Raw genomic sequence first — 21,457 nt, 5'->3', positions numbered from 1 at the left:
AGGAAGAACTGAACTGAAGAGCCAAGCTCCTAGACATGAGACAAAGCTGCATCCAAATGCACCCTATTTCCCTACGTAGTGCACTACTTTTGACCAAGGCCCATAGGGGACAAACAAGATTGTAGACGCATTGAAACCACAGAGTTGTGTTCTCTGAAATTAAGTTGTTGGGAAGCCTTGCGAATGTTTTTTTTTATCACAAATGTATGTATGTATCTACACTATATATGCAAAAGTATGTTTCAGCCACACCCGTTGCTGACAGGTGTATAAAATCAAGCACGCAGCCAAGAAATCTCCATAGACAAACATTGACAGTAGACTGGCCTTACTTATGAGCTCAGTGACTTTCAACGTGGCATTCATAAGATGCCACCTTTCTAACAAGTCTGTTCATCAAATTCCTGCCCTTCTAGAGCTGTCCCTGTCAACTGTAAGTGCTGTTATTGTAAAGTGTAAACGTCTCGGAGCAACAACGGCTCTGCCGCGAAGTGGTAGGCCACACAAGCACACAGAACAGGACCGCTGAGTGCTGAAGCTCATAAAAGTCCTCTGACCTTGGTGGCAACACTCACTACCATGTTTCAAACTTCCCCTGGAAACAAAGTGAGCACAAGAACGGCTACTTGGCCATGGAAATGGGTTTCCATGGCTGAGCAGCCGTAAACAAGCCTAAGATCACCATGCTATGCATCGGCTGGAGATGTGTAAAGCTTGCCGCCATTGGACTCTGGAGCAATGAAAACGCGTTCTCTGGAGTGATGAATCACGCTTCACCATCTGGCAGTCCAACAGACAAATCTGGGCTTAGCAGATGGCAGGAGAACACTACAGTTGGCACTATACATTAAGGTAGGTAAAGGTTGGTGGAGGAGGAATAATGGTCTGTGGCTGTTTTTCATGGTTTGGGCTAGGCCCCTTAGTTCCAGTGAGTGGAAATCTTAACACTACAGCATTACACTAGCATTGTAGGAGATTCTGTGCTTCCAACTTTGTGGAAACAGTTTGGGGAAGGCCCTTTCCTGTTTCAGCATAACAATTCCCCCGTGCACAAAGCGAGGTCATTTTAGACCCAAGCCACCCCTGTACCTGGACTTTGAATTACTCCCCTCTGGGCGCAGGTATAGGGCACCCCTCAGCAGGAAAAACAGAACGAGACAATCATTTGTGCCAGGTGTGATATCCCTCCTAAATAGCTTGGGCGAATGTTCCCATTGACCCCGTAAGGCCAGCAGGCTAGTCTTTTCTTTAAAAAAAAAAAATATATTTCTTATTTCTTACTATTATTATTTTTATTGGTGCGTAACTGTTATGAAAATTGTGTTGTCAATCTTCTTTTGTATTTAAACGCCACTTTAAATGTGTACATGACACTGCAACAAAATTTCCCCATGGGGACAATAAAGTCAGTAAGTGAGTAAGTAAGTCCATACAGAAATGGTTTGTCGAGATCGTTGTGGAAGAACTTGGGATGAATTGGAACACTGACTGCGATCCAGGCCTAATCACCCAACATCAGTGCCTGACCTCACTAATGCTTGTGGCTGAATGGAAGTCCCTGCAGCAATGTTCCAACATCTATTGGAAAGCCTTCCCAGAATATATACATGTAGGTCCATCATCATTTCTACAAATTATATCTAGTTTTAGACGCTCAAGTGTGGCCTGAGCAGACAGGAGAGATCAATTTTACTGGATTATATGGGTGAGTGAACAGATGGAGGGAGAGAAAGATGGAGAACAAGAGAAGGAAATGGCAGATAGGTCTTGAGAAGCAGGGAGAGGTTGAGGTTCTGAGGGGGAAGCATGAGGAATAAACAGGGGATATAGCTAAAAATGAAAGGTTCATCTATGATAGATAGAGGTATGCCGAAAGAGAGCGAGGAGAGAGATAGACGTGGGGGGGATGAAGGTCGGAACAGAGAATACTGTGTGTGCTAAATAAATCCAAGCCTTTCCTGGAATGCATTAATACTGAAAGCTTTGGAACACAGACAGACCACATTCCTAAATCACAGACCCTTTAATCAACCATTCTCTAACCACTGACCTAATTCCAGAAGATAAAGCTGTGTGTGAAAATGTGTGAGGGTGTGTGCGCGTTGTACAGATAGGTGCCTTGTAGCAGGTAGTCTCTAGTCTATCTATGCTGTCACTTAGCAACTTCAGATGCAAACATGGTGTTCAAATCATGGTCTCCGAACACAGGTGTGTAATCAACACCCACCCAGAATGAGCCTCATTACAGAACACTCCAGTCAGCAGAATTAGAATGTTTTCAGAATACTGTCAAATCTCAGGATATGAAAAAATTACAATTAAATAATGGCAATAGGAATTATCCTTTAAGTGGACAACAAAAAATATTAAATAATTAGGATGCTTAAATAAGTGACAAAGAAACAAATATATAAAGATAGAATGAAATGGAACAATTCTCCCATCAATTTTACAGGTTGAATAAACCTCTTCAAAATGGCATGGCTCCCATAAGTATCCTCGGTCATAACAGACTTCATATGGGCAAATAAAACTCATAGAATAAAATAGGAAGGTTTTACATCTTCCTGAGTCTGAGGGTGGTTTTAACCTTCCAGATGTGGAACTGTATCAATTAGCCACCCAACGAGACTTGAGATGATGTAGAGTTAAATGCACTAAACTGGAACAATGGGTACATATTGAAGATGCGCATAATCAATCCCAGATTATTTTTCCCGTGTTTGTTTTCAAAGGATGGAGCTAAGAACATGAACAACTTCCCAGTTAGAACACTAGAACAACATGGAAGATTAAACTGATTCTACAAGAACCAATATCACTCCTAAAAACACACCCCTATTGAGCAATCCTTGGATAGCTTTTCAGAATTCACAAATAAATTCACCCACATGGGAAACTAAAAGGTATAAAATAAATGACTTGGTAACAGGAAATACAATTATTTCCATGACAGAATTAAAAAGCAATTTTGGACTGACCAATGTGACATTTTTAAATACATGCAACTTAATAGTTGTATATCACAACATTTTTATTTTAAATATTTTGGACATCAAAGCAATGTTGAAGTAATTATATTTTAGTCAGAAAATGAAATTCATATCATAGTTAAGATATATAAAACCTTGCAGAGAGCATATCCAACTGACAATCTCTTAGAAAAAAATATAAACTAAACTATTGGAACCAAGACCTAAAAATAATTGATATAATGGAACAAGATGGAGGGAGTGTTGGAACATAACGAAATAAATGACAGTGAAAGAAAATGTATGCTTAATCCAGTATAAACTAATGTACAGAGTGGATTATTCAAGAAACAAAATGTACAAAATCGACAGCACAACGGCAGAGTCATGTCTTAAGTGTAAATCTACAAATTACTCAATAATTAATGTTTTTTGGGAGTGGCATAAAGTACAAAAGTTATGGGCGGAGTTAGAAAGTTGGCTGTCAGAAGTTTTACAATGTAAGTTTACTTGTAATCTATCTATCGACATATTTGAAGACACGGTATATGAGGGTGCGGTGAGATACCCAATGGGTTGGACCATACTTTTCTCATCAATTATTTTGAAAAAACTTTACTTAACTGGAAATCAAATGATCCTCCATCGTTAAAACAGAGGATTAATCAAATTCATTATTTAAATATTGACGAAATGTGGGCTACAGAGAGAAACAAAACGATGCAATTTGAAGCCATTATGGCATAAAGTGTTACAAGCGCTGAAGATATCCCAAAAATGTGAAATGACAAGGGATGTTGTTGTGAGACGGATGGGTATGAATACAGTGGGAGCATGTGGGTCTGAGCAATTATGATGTCATTAATGTTTGTTGAAATGAATGTATGTCTGAGTTGTTGTTTTTGTTTTTATCCATCTTTTTTTCTCTGTATGCTGAAGGTTGGGCAGTCCCAGCCAACATCATGTCTAGTTTAGTGGAGCTATGGTTTGTGGGATGTTAAGTTGTCTTTCTATATTGTTTAGAACATTTTTTTAAGTATTTAAAAATAATTAGGATGTAGTGTAGGTCATTAGTGGGCAGACTACTAATTAAGAGACGATCAAGAGACACACAGTAGGTACCAGCAGGCGTAAACACATGGCTATCTGAGATCTCTGTGCTAAAAACAAAAACACACACACAACCAAACCCATCACACAAAAAAATCTAATAAATGTTCTGGACAGGGAGTCTTAGAATTCAAAAAGTGTAGGCCTAACTATGATCATTTTGTCCCACTTCCTCAACTGTGTGTGTGTGTGTATGACATTCATGCATTTTGTGTGCGCATGCGTGCGTAGGTACGTACATGATACAGTATGGGAAAGGAAGTCACTGTTACAAAGGGGAGGAGAAACAGGAAGTGTGAAGTGGTTGTGTCATTCCCTCAGCAACAACATGATTCAACACACCATTTACTTCACAACACCCACACCAATCCATAACCAGCAGATTGACTCAGTCAAGTCAAAACCACCAACTAAGTGCTTACCAGAAGTATCTCTCCTCAAGTCAAAACCACCAACTAAGAGCTTACCAGAAGTATCTCTCCTCAAGTCAAAACCACCAACTAAGAGCTTGCCAGAAGTATAACTCCTCAAGTCAAAACCACCAAATAAGTGCATACCAGAAGTATCTCTCCTCAAGTCAAAACCACCAACTAAGTGCTTACCAGAAGTATCTCTCCTCAAGTCAAAACCACCAACTAAGTGCATACCAGAAGTATCTCTCCTCAAGTCAAAACCACCAACTAAGTGCATACCAGAAGTATCTCTCCTCAAGTCAAAACCACCAACTAAGTGCTTACCAGAAGTATCTCTCCTCAAGTCAAAACCACCAACTAAGTGCATACCAGAAGTATCTCTCCTCAAGTCAAAACCACCAACTAAGTGCTTACCAGAAGTATCTCTCCTCAAGTCAAAACCACCAACTAAGTGCTTACCAGAAGTATCTCTCCTCAAGTCAAAACCACCAACTAAGTGCTTACCAGAAGTATCTCTCCTCAAGTCAAAACCACCAACTAAGAGCTTACCAGAAGTGTCTCTCCTTCTGTACAAATCTTTGATGTTCCAGATGAGATGCATGTTTTAGGATGATTCTCAGGTAAAAGGCGGACATGATGAAGGTAATTCAGACAGCGAGTTAACCACAGTTTCTGCTTAAAACGTGACAGCAGCCCTCAGCTGTCCTGTAGGCCCTCAGTTCAACCCCAAACCTACTGAACCACCAGAGGCTGGAGGGTAGTGGAGTTTGAGCTATCAAGCACATTGTAAATATTTGTTTGGCTGTTTGGGCATGAGCAGGGTATTTGTTTAAAATGTAGGACGCCTTAGTGAAGCCTTGGTGAGTTAGGCGGTGATGAGTCTGGTGATTGTTATCACACACACACACACACACACACACACACACACACACACAGTTGAAGACGGAAGTTTACATACAGTACACCTGGGTTGGAGTCATTAACTCGTTTTTCAACCACTCCACAAATTTCTTGTTAACAAACATTCATTTTGGCAAGTCGTTTAGGACATCACTTTGTGCATGACACAAGTAATTTTTCCAACAATTGTTTACAAACAGATTATTTCAATTATAATTCACTGTATCACAATTCCAGTGGGTCAGAAGTTAACATACACTAAGTTGACTGTGCATTTAAACAGCTTGGAAAATTCCAGAAAATGATGTCATGGCTTTAGAAGCTTCTGACAGGCTAATTGACATAACTTGAGTCAATTGGAGGTGTACCTGTGGATGTATTTCAAGGCCTACCTTCAAACTCAGTGCCTCTTTGCTTGACATCATGGGAAAATCAAAAGAAATCAGCCAAGACATCAGAAAAAAATTGTAGACCTCCACAAGTCTGGTTCAGGTACCACGTTCATCTGTACAAACAATAGTACGCAAGTTTCAACACCATGGGACCACGCAGCAGTCATACCGCTCAGGAAGGAGACGAATGATGTCTCCTAGAGATGAATGTACTTTGGTGAGAAAAGTGCAAATCAATGCCAGAACAACAGCAAAGGACCTTGTGAAGATGCTGGTGGAATCCGGTACAAAAGTATCTATATCCACTGTAAAATGAGTCCTATATCAACATAACCTGAAAGGCCGCTCAGCAAGGAAGAAGCCACTGCTCCAAAACCGCCATTAAAAAAGCCAGACTATGGTTTGCAACTGCACATGGGGACAAAGATCCTTCTTTTTGGAGAAATGTCCTCTGGTCTGATGAAACAAAAATAGAACTGTTTGGTCATAATAACCAACGTTATGTTTGGAGGAAAAAGGGGGATGCATGCAGGCCGAAGAACACATCCCAACCGTGAAGCACGGGGGTGGCAGCATCATGTTGTGGGGGTGCTTTGCTGCAGGAGGGACTGATGCACTTCACAAAATAGATTGCTCATGAGGAAGGAAAATTGTGCATATATTGAGGCAACATCTTAAAACATCAGTCAGGAAGTTAAAGCTTGGTCGCAAATGGGTCTTCCAAATGGAAAATGACTCCAAGCATACTTCCAAAGTTGTGGCAAAATGGCTTAAGGACAACAAAGTCAAGGTATTGGAGTGGCCACCACAAAGCCCTGACCACAAAGCCCTGACCTCAATCCTATGGAAAATGTGTGGGAAGAACCCCTGAGTCAATTCATGTTAGAATCACCATTGGCAGCAATTACAGCTGTATCTCAAAGAGCTTTGTACACCTGGATTGTAAAATATTTTCATTTTTCAAGTTCTTCAAGCTCTGTCAAGTTGGTTGTTGATCATTGCTAGACAGCCATTCTCAAGTCTTGCCATGCATTTTCAAGACAATTTAAGTCAAAACTGTAACTAGGCCACTCAGGAACATACAATGTCATCATGGTAAGCAACTCCAGTGTATATTTAGCCTTGAGTTTTAGGTTATTGTACTGCTGAAAGGTGAATTTGTCTCCCAGTGTCTTTTGGAAAGCAGACTGAACAAGGTTTAACTCTTGGATTTTTCCTGTGATTAGCTCTATTCCGTTTCTTTTTTATCTTAAAACAAATTCTAGTCCTTGCTGATGACAAGCATACCCGTAATATGATGCAGCCAGCACCATGCTTGAAAATATTAAGGATGGTACTCAGTGATGTGTTGTGTTGGATTTGCCCCAAACATAATGCAAATTAATTTCTTTGCCAAATTTGTTGCAGTTTTACTTTAGTGCCTTATTGAAAACAGGATGCATGTTTCGGGAAATTGTTTATTCTGTACAGGCTTCCTTCTTTTCACTCTGTCATTTGGGTTAGTATTGTGGAGTAACTACAATGTTGTTGATCCATCCTCAGTTTTCTCCTATCATAGCCATTAAACTCTAACTGTTTTAAAGTCATCATTGGCTTCATGGTGAAATCCTTTGAGCAGTTCCTTCCTCTCCGGCAACTGAGTTAGGAAAGACGCCTGTATCTTTGTAGTGACTGGGTGTATTGATACTTGAAGAGAGCAGCACACTCTAGGAGCTTAGATGCAAAAATTGAATAACCAACGCTTCAACAGACAAGCTGTCTTCATCAGGGTATAATGACAAGTGTAACTACAAGTGTAATGGCTGTTCTCAATGCAATGGCACATATAAATGTAGATCCTTCAAACACCACAAAACAGGGAAACCGATCCCAATTAAAGGTGTTATCATGGGCTCCACTAAGGCAGTTATTAATCTTATAACTTGTCCTTGTAGTAAAATGTTTGTGGGTAAAGCAAAGCGCAAAATAAAAGTACGAATCTCGGAGCATCGTAGCACCATTAGGTACTACTGTATGTAGTCACATTGTATCTATGATCGTATGCAATCCATGTTTTTTGCATGTTATTTTGATATCTGAAGATTAAGCAATGATATCATGCCACACCTGGCCATGATTACAGACACCTGTGTGTGTCCTTTGACACTATATATACTAGTGACAGGCAGTGTTTGTCATTATACCCTGATGAAGACAGCTTGTCTATCGAAACGTTGATTATTAAATTATTGCATCTGAGCTCCTAGAGTGTTCGGCTCTCCTTAAATTGTTAGTGTTCTACTCCGCTGGCCAGCCGCTCGCCTAAACAGGTGTACGTTTCTTCTGCCTCTAGATGGATGTACTGATACACCATCCAAAGTGTAATTAACTTCACTATGCTCAAAGGGATATTCGATGTCTGTTTTTTTGACCCATCTACCAATAGGTACTCTTCTTTGCAAGGCATTGGAAAAACCTCCCTGGTCTTTGTGGTTGAATTCACTGCTCAACTGAGGGGCCTTACAGATACTCGTATGTGTGAGGTACAGAGATGAGGTAGTCATTCAAAAATCATGTTAAACACTATTATTGCACACAGAGTGAGTCCATGCAACTTATGTGACTTGTTAAGCACATGTTTACTCCTGAACTTATTGAGGCTTGACATTATAAAAGGGGTTTAAAACTTATTGACTCAAGACATTTCAGCATTTCATTTTAATTCGTAAACATTTTTAAAAACATAATTCCACTTTGACATTATGGGGTATTGTGTGTAGGTCAGTGACACATTTCAATTGAATCAATTTTAAATTCGGACAAAACACAACAAAATGTGGGAAAGGGGGGGGTGAATACTTTCTGAAGGCACTGCATGTATGTGAGGAAAACAGGATTAGTGTGTGATTCAGAAAACATCATTTGTTCCATCACAACCACTGAAGGAAAAATATTTAAAGTTGTTGGTTTGCTGTGGTTACTTGTTCTAAAACAGCCTGAAGCAATGGGAAGTGATCTAAAGTAGGCCAGAGCATGCTAAAGTGGGCCAAAAACGTTAATCAATGTTAACCAAAGTAGCAGGTTGGAGGAGCTACAATTCAAACCATATCCTTCCCCAGCTGTCTGCCAACCCCCCAGGCAAACACTGTTCTCACAGTCAGAACACACGCACGCACACACACACACACACACTGGGCAATCATTAATACTCATACAATACTACAAACACAGACCAGATTTGTCATCCAAACAGTTGAAAATATACCACTCAAGTTCCAAACAAACTCACTACAACTAACCACCCCCGCTGCCCCTTCATACGCAGAGACAGGATACTAGACAGAGACAGGTTACCCCTCAGAGACAGGTTACCCCTCAGAGACAGGTTACCCCTCAGAGACAGGTTACCCCTCAGAGACAGGATACCCCTCAGAGACAGGTTACCCCTCAGAGACAGGTTACCCCTCAGAGACAGGTTACCACTCAGAGACAGGTTACCCCTCAGAGACAGGTTACCCCTCAGAGACAGGATACCCCTCAGAGACAGGTTACAACTCAGAGACAGGTTACCCCTCAGAGACAGGTTACCCCTCAGAGACAGGTTACCACTCAGAGACAGGTTACCACTCAGAGACAGGTTACCCCTCAGAGACAGGTTACAACTCAGAGACAGGTTACCCCTCAGAGACAGGTTACCCCTCAGAGACAGGTTACCCCTCAGAGACAGGTTACCACTCAGAGACAGGTTACCACTCAGAGACAGGTTACCCCTCAGAGACAGGTTACCCCTCAGAGACAGGTTACCACTCAGAGACAGGTTACCACTCAGAGACAGGTTACCCCTCAGAGACAGGTTACCCCTCAGAGACAGGTTACCACTCAGAGACAGGTTACCACTCAGAGACAGGTTACCCCTCAGAGACAGGTTACCACTCAGAGACAGGTTACCCCTCAGAGACAGGTTACCCCTCAGAGACAGGTTACCCCTCAGAGACAGGTTACAACTCAGAGACAGGTTACCCCTCAGAGACAGGTTACCCCTCAGAGACAGGTTACCCCTCAGAGACAGGTTACCCCTCAGAGACAGGTTACCCCTCAGAGACAGGTTACCCCTCAGAGACAGGTTACCCCTCAGAGACAGGTTACCCCTCAGAGACAGGTTACCACTCAGAGACAGGTTACCCCTCAGAGACAGGTTACCACTCAGAGACAGGTTACCCCTCAGAGACAGGTTACCCCTCAGAGACAGGTTACCCCTCAGAGACAGGTTACCCCTCAGAGACAGGTTACCCCTCAGAGACAGGTTACCCCTCAGAGACAGGTTACCCCTCAGAGACAGGTTACCAATCAGAGACAGGTTACCCCTCAGAGACAGGTTACCCCTCAGAGACAGGTTACCCCTCAGAGACAGGTTACCCCTCAGAGACAGGTTACCCCTCAGAGACAGGTTACCAATCAGAGACAGGTTACCCCTCAGAGACAGGTTACCCCTCAGAGACAGGTTACCCCTCAGAGACAGGTTACCAATCAGAGACAGGTTACCCCTCAGAGACAGGTTACCCCTCAGAGACAGGTTACCCCTCAGAGACAGGTTACCACTCAGAGACAGGTTACCCCTCAGAGACAGGTTACCCCTCAGAGACAGGTTACCCCTCAGAGACAGGTTACCAATCAGAGACAGGTTACCCCTCAGAGACAGGTTACCCCTCAGAGACAGGTTACCCCTCAGAGACAGGTTACCACTCAGAGACAGGTTACAACTCAGAGACAGGTTACCCCTCAGAGACAGGTTACCCCTCAGAGACAGGTTACCCATCAGAGACAGGTTACCCATCAGAGACAGGTTACCCCTCAGAGACAGGATACCCCTCAGAGACAGGTTACAACTCAGAGACAGGTTACCCCTCAGAGACAGGTTACCCATCAGAGACAGGTTACCCCTCAGAGACAGGTTACCCCTCAGAGACAGGTTACCCCTCAGAGACAGGTTACCCATCAGAGACAGGTTACCCCTCAGAGACAGGATACCCCTCAGAGACAGGTTACCACTCAGAGACAGGTTACCCCTCAGAGACAGGATACCCATCAGAGACAGGTTACCCCTCAGAGACAGGATACCCCTCAGAGACAGGTTACCACTCAGAGACAGGTTACCCCTCAGAGACAGGATACCCCTCAGACACAGGTTACCACTCAGAGACAGGTTACAACTCAGAGACAGGTTACCCCTCAGAGACAGGTTACAACTCAGAGACAGGTTACCCCTCAGAGACAGGTTACCCCTCAGAGACAGGTTACCCCTCAGAGACAGGTTACCCCTCAGAGACAGGTTACAACTCAGAGACAGGTTACCCCTCAGAGACAGGTTACCCCTCAGAGACAGGATACCCCTCAGAGACAGGTTACCCCTCAGAGACAGGTTACCCCTCAGAGACAGGTTACCCCTCAGAGACAGGTTACCCCTCAGAGACAGGTTACCCCTCAGAGACAGGTTACCCCTCAGAGACAGGTTACCAATCAGAGACAGGTTACCACTCAGAGACAGGTTACCACTCAGAGACAGGATACCCCTCAGAGACAGGATACCCCTCAGAGACAGGTTACAACTCAGAGACAGGTTACCACTCAGAGACAGGTTACCCCTCAGAGACAGGATACCCCTCAGAGACAGGTTACAACTCAGAGACAGGTTACCACTCAGAGACAGGTTACCCCTCAGAGACAGGTTACCCATCAGAGACAGGTTACCCCTCAGAGACAGGTTACCCCTCAGAGACAGGTTACCCCTCAGAGACAGGTTACCAATCAGAGACAGGTTACCACTCAGAGACAGGGTACCCCTCAGAGACAGGGTACCCCTCAGAGACAGGTTACCCCTCAGAGACAGGATACCCCTCAGAGACAGGTTACCCCTCAGAGACAGGTTACCCCTCAGAGACAGGTTACCCCTCAGAGACAGGTTACCCCTCAGAGACAGGTTACCAATCAGAGACAGGTTACCACTCAGAGACAGGTTACCACTCAGAGACAGGGTACCCCTCAGAGACAGGTTACCCCTCAGAGACAGGTTACCCCTCAGAGACAGGATACCCCTCAGAGACAGGATACCCCTCAGAGACAGGTTACCAATCAGAGACAGGTTACAACTCAGAGACAGGTTACCCCTCAGAGACAGGTTACCCCTCAGAGACAGGTTACCCCTCAGAGACAGGTTACCCCTCAGAGACAGGTTACCCCTCAGAGACAGGTTACCACTCAGAGACAGGTTACCACTCAGAGACAGGTTACCCCTCAGAGACAGGTTACCCCTCAGAGACAGGTTACCAATCAGAGACAGGTTACCCCTCAGAGACAGGTTACCCCTCAGAGACAGGTTACCACTCAGAGACAGGTTACCATTCAGAGACAGGTTACCACTCAGAGACAGGTTACCCCTCAGAGACAGGTTACCCCTCAGAGACAGGTTACCACTCAGAGACAGGTTACCATTCAGAGACAGGTTACCATTCAGAGACAGGTTACCACTCAGAGACAAGGCACTACCCAGAGCACCCTTACATACCTACTCAGCCTGCACGTACACCAGACAAGAAGAGAGGATTAAACAGGCCTCTGTCCCAAAGAAGTTAACCAACCAATGGGGCACCATGTGGGATCCAGCCCAGGCCAAGGATGGAGAGAGGAAGAGGGGGTAAAGGAGCATAGGAGGGAAGAGGAAGAGAAGAAGAGCAATAAGGAGGAAAGACAGAAAATAGGAGAGGTGATCTCAAGGCATATGAGACAGACAGTTCAACTCTCCCCTACATGCCCCTATCTAAACACACACACACAGCCAAATGCTCGGAATTATGTTCAAAAGGTCAATAATGTCATATCTCCAGTTTTCCTACATACTGTACCACATAGGGATTGATCTCATCCCGAGGATCATGATCCAAACACACCAACACAGTCATGAGGATGGCACGACAACACCTGTTCCCCCTCAGGAGGTTGAAAAGGTTTGGCATGGGTCCTCAGATCCTCAAATTCTACAGCTGCACCATTGACAGCATCTTGACTGGCTACATCCCCACTTGGTATTGACTGGCTACATTCCCACTTGGTATTGACTGGTTACATTCCCACTTGGTATTGACTGGCTACATTCCCACTTGGTATTGACTGGCTACATTCCCACTTGGTATGGCAACTGCTTGACATCCGATCCTAAAGCACAACATAGTGTAGTGTGTATGACCCAGTACATCACTGGGGCTGAGCTCCCTGCCATCCAGGACCTCTATACCAGGCTGTCAGAGGAAGGCCCAGAAAATTGTCGAAGACTCCAGCCCCCCAAGTCTGAAGCACCAAGTCTGAAACCAACAGGACCCTGAACAGAGCACCAGTCTGGGACCTAAAGGCTCCTGAACAGAGCACCAAGTCTGGGACCAAAAGGCTTCTGAACAGAGCACCAAGTCTGGGACCAAAAGGCTTCTGAACAGAGCACCAAGTCTGGGACCAACAGGACCCTGAACAGAGCACCAAGTCTGGGACCAAAAGGCTTCTGAACAGAGCACCAAGTCTGGGACCAAAAGGCTTCTGAACAGAGCACCAAGTCTGGGACCAAAAGGCTTCTGAACAGAGCACCAAGTCTGGGACCAAAAGGCTTCTGAACAGAGCACCAAGTCTGGGACCAAAAGGCTTCTGAACAGAGCACCAAGTCTGGGACCAAAAGGCTTCTGAACAGAGCACCAAGTCTGGGACCAAAAGGCTTCTGAACAGAGCACCAAGTCTGGGACCAAAAGGCTTCTGAACAGAGCACCAAGTCTGGGACCAAAAGGCTTCTGAACAGAGCACCAAGTCTGGGACCAAAAGGCTTCTGAACAGAGCACCAAGTCTGGGACCAAAAGGCTTCTGAACAGAGCACCAAGTCTGGGACCAAAAGGCTTCTGAACAGAGCACCAAGTCTGGGACCAAAAGGCTTCTGAACAGAGCACCAAGTCTGGGACCAAAAGGCTTCTGAACAGAGCACCAAGTCTGGGACCAAAAGGCTCCTGAAACGAGCACCAAGTCTGGGACCAAAAGGCTTCTGAACAGAGCACCAAGTCTGGGACCAAAAGGCTCCTGAACAGAGCACCAAGTCTGGGACCTAAAGGCTTCTGAACAGAGCACCAAGTCTGGGACCTAAAGGCTTCTGAACAGAGCACCAAGTCTGGGACCAAAAGGCTTCTGAACAGAGCACCATGTCTGGGACCAACAGGACCCTGAACAGAGCACCAAGTCTGGGACCTAAAGGCTTCTGAACAGAGCACCAAGTCTGGGACCAAAAGGCTTCTGAACAGAGCACCAAGTCTGGGACCAAAAGGCTCCTGAACAGCTTCTACCCCCCAAGCCATAAGACTGCTGAACAGTTAATACAAATGGCTACCTGAACTATTTACATTGACCCCCTTTTTATTTGCACTGACTCTCTTACACCGGCCCTACCCACACACTCACTGGACTCTACCCACACACTCACTGGACTCTACCCACACACTCACTGGACTCTACCCACACACTCACTGGACTCTACCCACACACTCACTGGACTCTACCCACACACTCACTGGACTCTACCCACACACTCACTGGACTCTACCCACACACTCACTGGACTCTACCCACACACTCACTGGACTCTACCCACACACTCACTGGACTCTACCCACACACTCACTGGACTCTACCCACACACTCACTGGACTCTACCCACACAATCACTGGACTCTACCCACACACTCACTGGACTCTACCCACACACTCACTGGACTCTACCCACACACTCACTGGACTCTACCCACACACTCACTGCACTCTACTCACACACTCACTGGACTCTACTCACACAATCACTGGACTCTACTCAGGCAGGTCACCCATGACACAAGTCAGTATTCGACATCCATCCATGTCTGAGGATGTCGGGCGATGAAGTGGAAACCGGCCGCTAGGGGCAACAGTGAGCGCTGTGACCTTGAGGCTTTGTGGACGGGGATGGCGGAGGGGTGTAAACGTCTGCCTCTGGTTCCAAATGCTGCATGTTCGAATCCTGCGATAGAAAGTTGTTTTTGATATTTTTGTTTTGTGCCAATCTCAAACCTTAACTATTCAGAGCTAATGCTTAATCTTAACCTTTGAACGATAAAGAGAGGTAACCAAACACTTTGAAAAGTGATGTTTGAGAAGCATGGATGAACATCTAATTGTGACGTGAGACTGTGAGAGCTGGTGGCTCTACCCACACAGTCACACATACTACACAGACACTCCAACACAAACTACATATGCTCACACACCCACTCACACTTTCACACACGCTGCTGCTACTATGTGTATTATTTATCCTGGTTGTCATTTTCACCCTTACCTACATGTACATATGACCTCGTACCCATGCACATTGACTGATATGACCTCGTACCCATGCACATTGACTGATATTACCTCGTACCCATGCACATTGACTCATATTACCTCGTACCCATGCACATTGACTCATATTACCTCGTACCCATGCACATTGACTGATATTACCTCGTACCCATGCACATTGACTGATATTACCTCGTACCCATGCACATTGACTGATATTACCTCGTACCCATGCACATTGACTCATATTACCTTGTACCCATGCACATTGACTCATATTACCTCGTACCCATGCACATTGACTCATATTACCTCGTACCCATGCACATTGACTCATATTACCTCGTACCCATGCACATTGACTCATATTACCTCGTACCCATGCACATTGACTGATATTACCTCGTACCCATGCACATGGACTGATATTACCTCGTACCCATGCACATGGACTCATATTACCTCGTGCCCATGCACATTGACTCATATTACCTCGTGCCCATGCACATTGACTCATATTACCTCGTACCCATGCACATTGACTCATATTACCTCGTACCCATGCACATTGACTCATATTACTTCGTACCCATGCACATTAACTCGGTACTGGTAATCCTTGTATATAGTCTCTTTATTGTATTGTGTTACTATTTCCTTTAAAAAACTAAAAAACATTTTAAATCTGTGTTGTTGGGAAAGGGCTCGTAAGTAAGCATTTCACAGTAAAGTCCACACCTGTTGTATTCTGCACGTGACAAATAAAATTGTATTTGATTTTAATTCTTGAGATGAACCATTGTGGCAAACTTAAATGTGTTACACATCAGTGTGTAGGCTACATGGCTCACTTTAGTTGGTAGAGCATGGAACTTGCAAAGGCAGGATGTGGGTTTGATTCCCACTGGAGACACCCATATAAAAATGTATGCATGCACTACTGTAAGTTTAATTTTTTTCCAAAGTGACTTTGGATAAAAGCGCCAGTATGTATGTATGTATGTATGTATGTATGTATGTATGTATGTATGTATGTATGTATGTATGTATGTATGTATGTATGTATGTATGTATGTATGTATGTATGTATGAATGCATGTATGTATGTATGAATGCATGTATGTATGTATGTATGTATGTACAGTTGAAAGTCGGAAGTTTGCATACACTTAGGTTGGAGTCCTTAAAACTCGTTTTTTAACCACTCCACAAATTTCTTGTTAACAAACTATAGTTTTGGCAAGTCAGTTAGGACATCTACTTTGTGCATGACACAAGTCATTTTTCCAACAATTGTTTACAGATTATTTCACTGTATCACAATTACAGTGGTTTACATACACTAAGTTGACTGTGCCTTTAAACAGCTTGGAAAATTCCAGAAAATTATGTCATGGCTTTAGATGCTTCTGATAGGCTAATTGACATCATTTGAGTCAATTGGAGGTGTACCTGTGGATGTATTTCAAGGCCTACCTTCAAACTCAGTGCCTCTTTGCTTGACATCATGGGAAAATCAAATGAAATCAGCCAAGATCTTGTAGCCCTCCACAAGTCTGGTTCATCCTTGGGAGCAATTTCCAAATGCCTGAAGGTACCACGTTCATCTGTACAAACAATAGTATGCAAGTATAAACACCATGGGACCACGCAGCCGTCATACCGCTCAGGAAGGAGACAGATTCTGTCTCAGAGATGAACGTACTTTGTGGCAAAAAGTGCAAGTCAATCCCAGAACAACAGCAAAGGACCTTGTGAAGACGCTGGAAGAAACGGGTACAAAGTATCTATATCCACAGTAAAATGAGTCCTATATCAACATAACCTGAAAGGCCGCTCAGCAAGGAAGAAGCCACTGCTCAAAAACCGCCATTAAAAAAGCCAGACTACAGTTTGCAACTGTACATGGGGACAAAGATCATACTTTTTGGAGAAATGTCCTCTGGTCTAATGAAACAAAAATAGAACTGTTTGGCCATAATGGCCATCGTTATGTTTGGAAGAAAAGGGGGATGCTTGCAAGCCGAAGAACACCATCTCACCGTGAAGCACGGGGGTGGCAGCATTATGTTGTGGGGGTGCTTTGCTGCAGGAGGGACTGGTGCACTTCACAAAATTGGTGGCATCATGCGAAAGGAAAATTATGTGGATATATTGAAGCAACATCTCAAGACATCAATCAGGAAGTTAAAGCTTGGTCGCAAAAGGTTCTTCCAAATGGACAATGACCCCAAGCATACTTCCAAAGTTGTGGCAAAATGGCTTAAGGACAACAAAGTCAAGGTATTGGAGTGGCCATCACAAAGCCCTGACTTCAATCCTATAGAAAATGTGTGGGTGTAACGGATGTGAAACTGCTAGCTAGTTAGCGGTGGTGCGCGCTAAATAGCGTTTCAATCGGTGATGTCACTTGCTCTGCGACCTTGAAGTAGTGGTTCCCCTTGCTCTGCAAGGGCCACGGCTTCGTGGGTGTCAGTTGTTGATGTGTGCAGAGGGTCCCTGGTTCGCGCCCGGGTATAGGCGAGGGGACGGTCTAAAGTTATACTGTTACATTGATGCTGTTGACCCGGGTCACTGGTTGCTGCGGAAAAGGAGGAGGTCAAAAGGGGGGTGAGTGTAACGGATGTGAAACTGCTAGCTAGTTAGCGGTGGTGCACGCTAAATAGTGTTTCAATCGGTGACGTCACTTGCTCTGAGACCTTGAAGTAGTGGTTCCCCTTGCTCTGCAAGGGCCGTGGCTTTTGTGGAGCGATGGGTAACGATGCTTCGTGGGTGACTGTTGTTGATGTGTGCAGAGGGTCCCTGGTTTGTGCCCGGGTATGGGCGAGGGGACGGTCTAAAGTTATACTGTTACATGGGCAGAACTGAAAAAGCGTGTGCGAGCAAGGAGGCCTATAAACCTGACTCAGTTACATCAGCTCTGTCAGGAGGACTGGGCCAAAATTCACCCAACTTATTGTGGGAAGCTTGTGGAAGACTACCTGAAATGTTAGACCAAAATTAAACAATTACCAAATATTAATTGAGTGTATGTAAACTTCTGACCCACTGGGAATGGGATGAAATGAATAAAACCTGAAATAAATAATCCTCTCTATTATTATTCTGACATTTCACATTCTTAAAATAAAGTGGTGATCCAAACTGACCTAAGACAGGGAATTTTTTACGAGGATTAAGTGTCAGGAATTGTGAAAAACTGAGTTTAAATGTATTTGGCTAAGGTGTATGTAAACTTCCGACTTCGTATGCATGTATCTTTGTGTTCAGTTGTCCCATGCCATGTCGTTCTCTGCTGCCCTTTGAAGATACACAGTTTGTGTTGCAAGTTAGACGTGTGCTGTAGCTATCACCACCACATCAAACAAATGCAGCAACAGCAGATTGCAGCGCTGTGGCTCCACACTCTGCCGCATACGTCGAGCAGCAACGCCCTTGCAGAGAAGTCATTTAACGCCACTTTCAGCCCAGCGTGGGACAGAGATGGTTATTTTAGGCGCCACACAACTTTTCTGAAGCATGACAGAAAGGTAAACACATTTGTGTTTCTGACAATCCTTTACTGGCAACGCAGAAACAAATAAAGTCAAGAATAGAAAGAGAAAGTGAAAAAAGGAGTGAGGAAGGAAGTTACAGTTGAAAGAGAGTGACAGCGACAAAACATGAGAGAGAAAGTTAGAGGAGAGAGAGAGACAGGGCGAGAGAGAGAGACAGATGGCGCGAGAGAGAGAGAGATGGCGAGAGAGAGAGAGAGATGGCGAGAGAGAGAGAGAGAGAGAGAGGTGACGGCAACAAAACACGAGAGATAGAGTTAGAGGAGAGAGAGAGAGGGCGAGAGAGAGAGAGGGCGAGAGAGAGAGAGGGCGAGAGAGAGAGAGGGTGAGAAAGAGTGAGAGGTGACGGCAACAAAACACGAGAGAGAAAGTTAGAGGAGAGAGAGAGACAGGGCGAGAGAGAGAGACAGATGGCGCGAGAGAGAGAGAGATGGCGCGAGAGAGAGAGGTGACGGCAACAAAACACGAGAGATAGAGTTATAGGAGAGAGAGAGAGAGAGAGGGCGAGAGAGAGAGAGGTGACGGCAACAAAACACGAGAGAGAAAGTTAGAGGAGAGAGAGAGACAGGGCAAGAGAGAGACAGATGGCGCGCGCGAGAGAGAGAGAGAGGTGACGGCAACAAAACACGAGAGAGAAAGTTAGAGGAGAGAGAGAGAGAGGGCGAGAGAGAGAGAGATGGCGCGCGAGAGAGAATCATCAGTATCTCTAACTGTTCGTGACTCAAAGCAACATTGCAACATCAAATGTGAGGAAATTGGCCAACCTCCTGCCCTGCCAAGCGCTGGGAGCGAATCATACCGGCACAGAGCCAACATTGACGACAAGTCATTCCTCTGTAGGGAGCAGTATCATACAAAACTGGCAACGTAAGAGATCAATATAAGGCCTAATAAAACATTCAGCAAAACCTACAACACAAGATGAACTGTTTGGACAAGCCCAAAGTTTATGAATTACATTAAAGTCCCATAAAGAAACATAAGTCTTGCTGTGATCACAGATCAAGCAATGATTTCATCACATACTTGAGTCCGTCTCACCAGTTGTCAGATTACCTTCGGGATGTGAAGATAAAGGATTTATTTCAAAGTTTAAAACAGGGATGAAGTCTGTCTAAAGTAGAAGAATAAAGAGGGAGGAGCTGGGTCAGATGGGTCATTCCATCCAGCCCAGTCCAAAGATCTACAAATAAGTCTGTCTTTCTGTCTGTCTTGAAGATGAAGACAATGCAAAGCTAGCTTAGTAATAGGCCTAGAGATAGGCATTAAAAACACTGCCAAATAAGGATCTGGGGTGCATCTCAATAGTCTCCTTGTATCCTTCCTTTTATCTGCACTGATCTGGAAAGACAGGATAGGTGAAAGCGATCACCTGTCCAGGTCTTGCCAATCAGTGTGGTCTAAAGAGAGGGACTAGGAGAAGAAGAGGCAACAGGGAGAAGGAGAGGAGACTGGGAGAAGGAGAGGAGACTGGGAGAAGGAGAGGAGACATTTACATTTAAGTCATTTAGCAGACGCTCTTATCCAGAGCGACTTACAAATTGGTGAATTCACCTTCTGACATCCAGTGGAACAGCCACTTTACAATAGTGCATCTAAATCATTTAAGGGGGGGGGGGAGACTGGGAGAAGGAGAGGAGACTGGGAGAAGGAAAAGAGACTGGGAGAAGGAGAGGAGACTGGGAGAAGGAAAAGAGACTGGGAGAAGGAAAAGAGACTGGGAGAAGGAAAAGAGACTGGGAGAAGGAAAAGAGACTGGGAGAAGGAGAAGAGACTGGGAGAAGGAGAGGGGACTGGGAGAAGGAGAGGAGACTGGGAGAAGGAGAGGAGACAGGGAGAAAGGAGAGGAAACAGATAGGACACAGGGAGAAATGGTATTTAATGCCCTCCAACCTTTACCTTGATAATACTACTCCGCCTAGGGATTCCTTTGGCATCTGTAGTTTCTCCCGCTCTCGGTTTGTCAGTCATTGGGGATCCGGGACCAGTTTCAGGTTGGACAGCAGTCACGGTGTCTGACACCCCGCAGCCTCCGTTGGACAGCAATTCCTCTCGATGCGTCTCGAGGCTCACCCCATTGCCTGGCGAGGGTTTCATCCCAGCAACAGGTGGGCGCGCACCCTAACTGTCTTTAAATCCGCTATAAATGTGGATTTTCGTTCACGGTAGCTGTGTGTAGGTCTTGATTGGTGATCGCCTCGCTACGTGAAATAACTGACAATAATACGATCCACGATGCTTCAGCACGCCAAAGCGACAAGGCTTTAACAGACAGCCACACAGCCCGTGTTATCTTGCAAAGTAGACTACCCAAAAGATATCCTCTACAAATCTTGATTCTCCGTCGGTAGACATTGCTTTACACGCGAATGGAAATGCCAATGATAACAAATAATCTGCAGCATCACCTTCTGCCGGCGACTCACCAGAATGGAAATTCAAAAAGAGATTTATGTTACAATGAACCGGATGGCACACCTCAAGTGCCCTGCGCAGTTGTAACCACTCCTGACGGCGCTCTAGTCATCTTCATAACAGGGAAGTGAAAGCAACTGGCTTCAGGGGTCATGTCTAGATGGGATACAGATTTTGTCAAATTGACGTCAAAACTATTTTTTTGTGCATTTTAGCCAACCTTAACCTAATTATCCTAACCTGCTGCGTAAGTTCTCCTAAACCTGCTACGAAAAGTCAAGTTTGACAAGAGCTGTATCCCTTCTAGATAAAACTGCTTCGGGGTC

At 44.7% G+C, this 21,457-nt stretch overlaps 1 protein-coding gene across 1 annotated transcript in view; it reads right to left on the bottom strand.

Moving 5' to 3' along the window:
• LOC135549617 (inactive phospholipase C-like protein 2) overlaps positions 1-21,244 on the bottom strand; it is a 52,801-nt gene extending 31,557 nt beyond the window's left edge. The window contains 1 exon segment of the mRNA XM_064979740.1: positions 20,616-21,244. Coding sequence (XP_064835812.1) covers positions 20,616-20,813 — 198 coding nt within the window. The 5' untranslated portion in view covers positions 20,814-21,244.
• Positions 21,245-21,457: the final 213 nt, after the last annotated feature.

Source organism: Oncorhynchus masou, chromosome 12, assembly GCF_036934945.1.
Source record: "Oncorhynchus masou masou isolate Uvic2021 chromosome 12, UVic_Omas_1.1, whole genome shotgun sequence".
In the NCBI taxonomy this organism is placed as follows: domain Eukaryota; kingdom Metazoa; phylum Chordata; class Actinopteri; order Salmoniformes; family Salmonidae; genus Oncorhynchus; species Oncorhynchus masou.
Note: the sequence above shows the minus strand (reverse complement) of the source record. Positions and strands in the feature narration are given on the sequence as shown.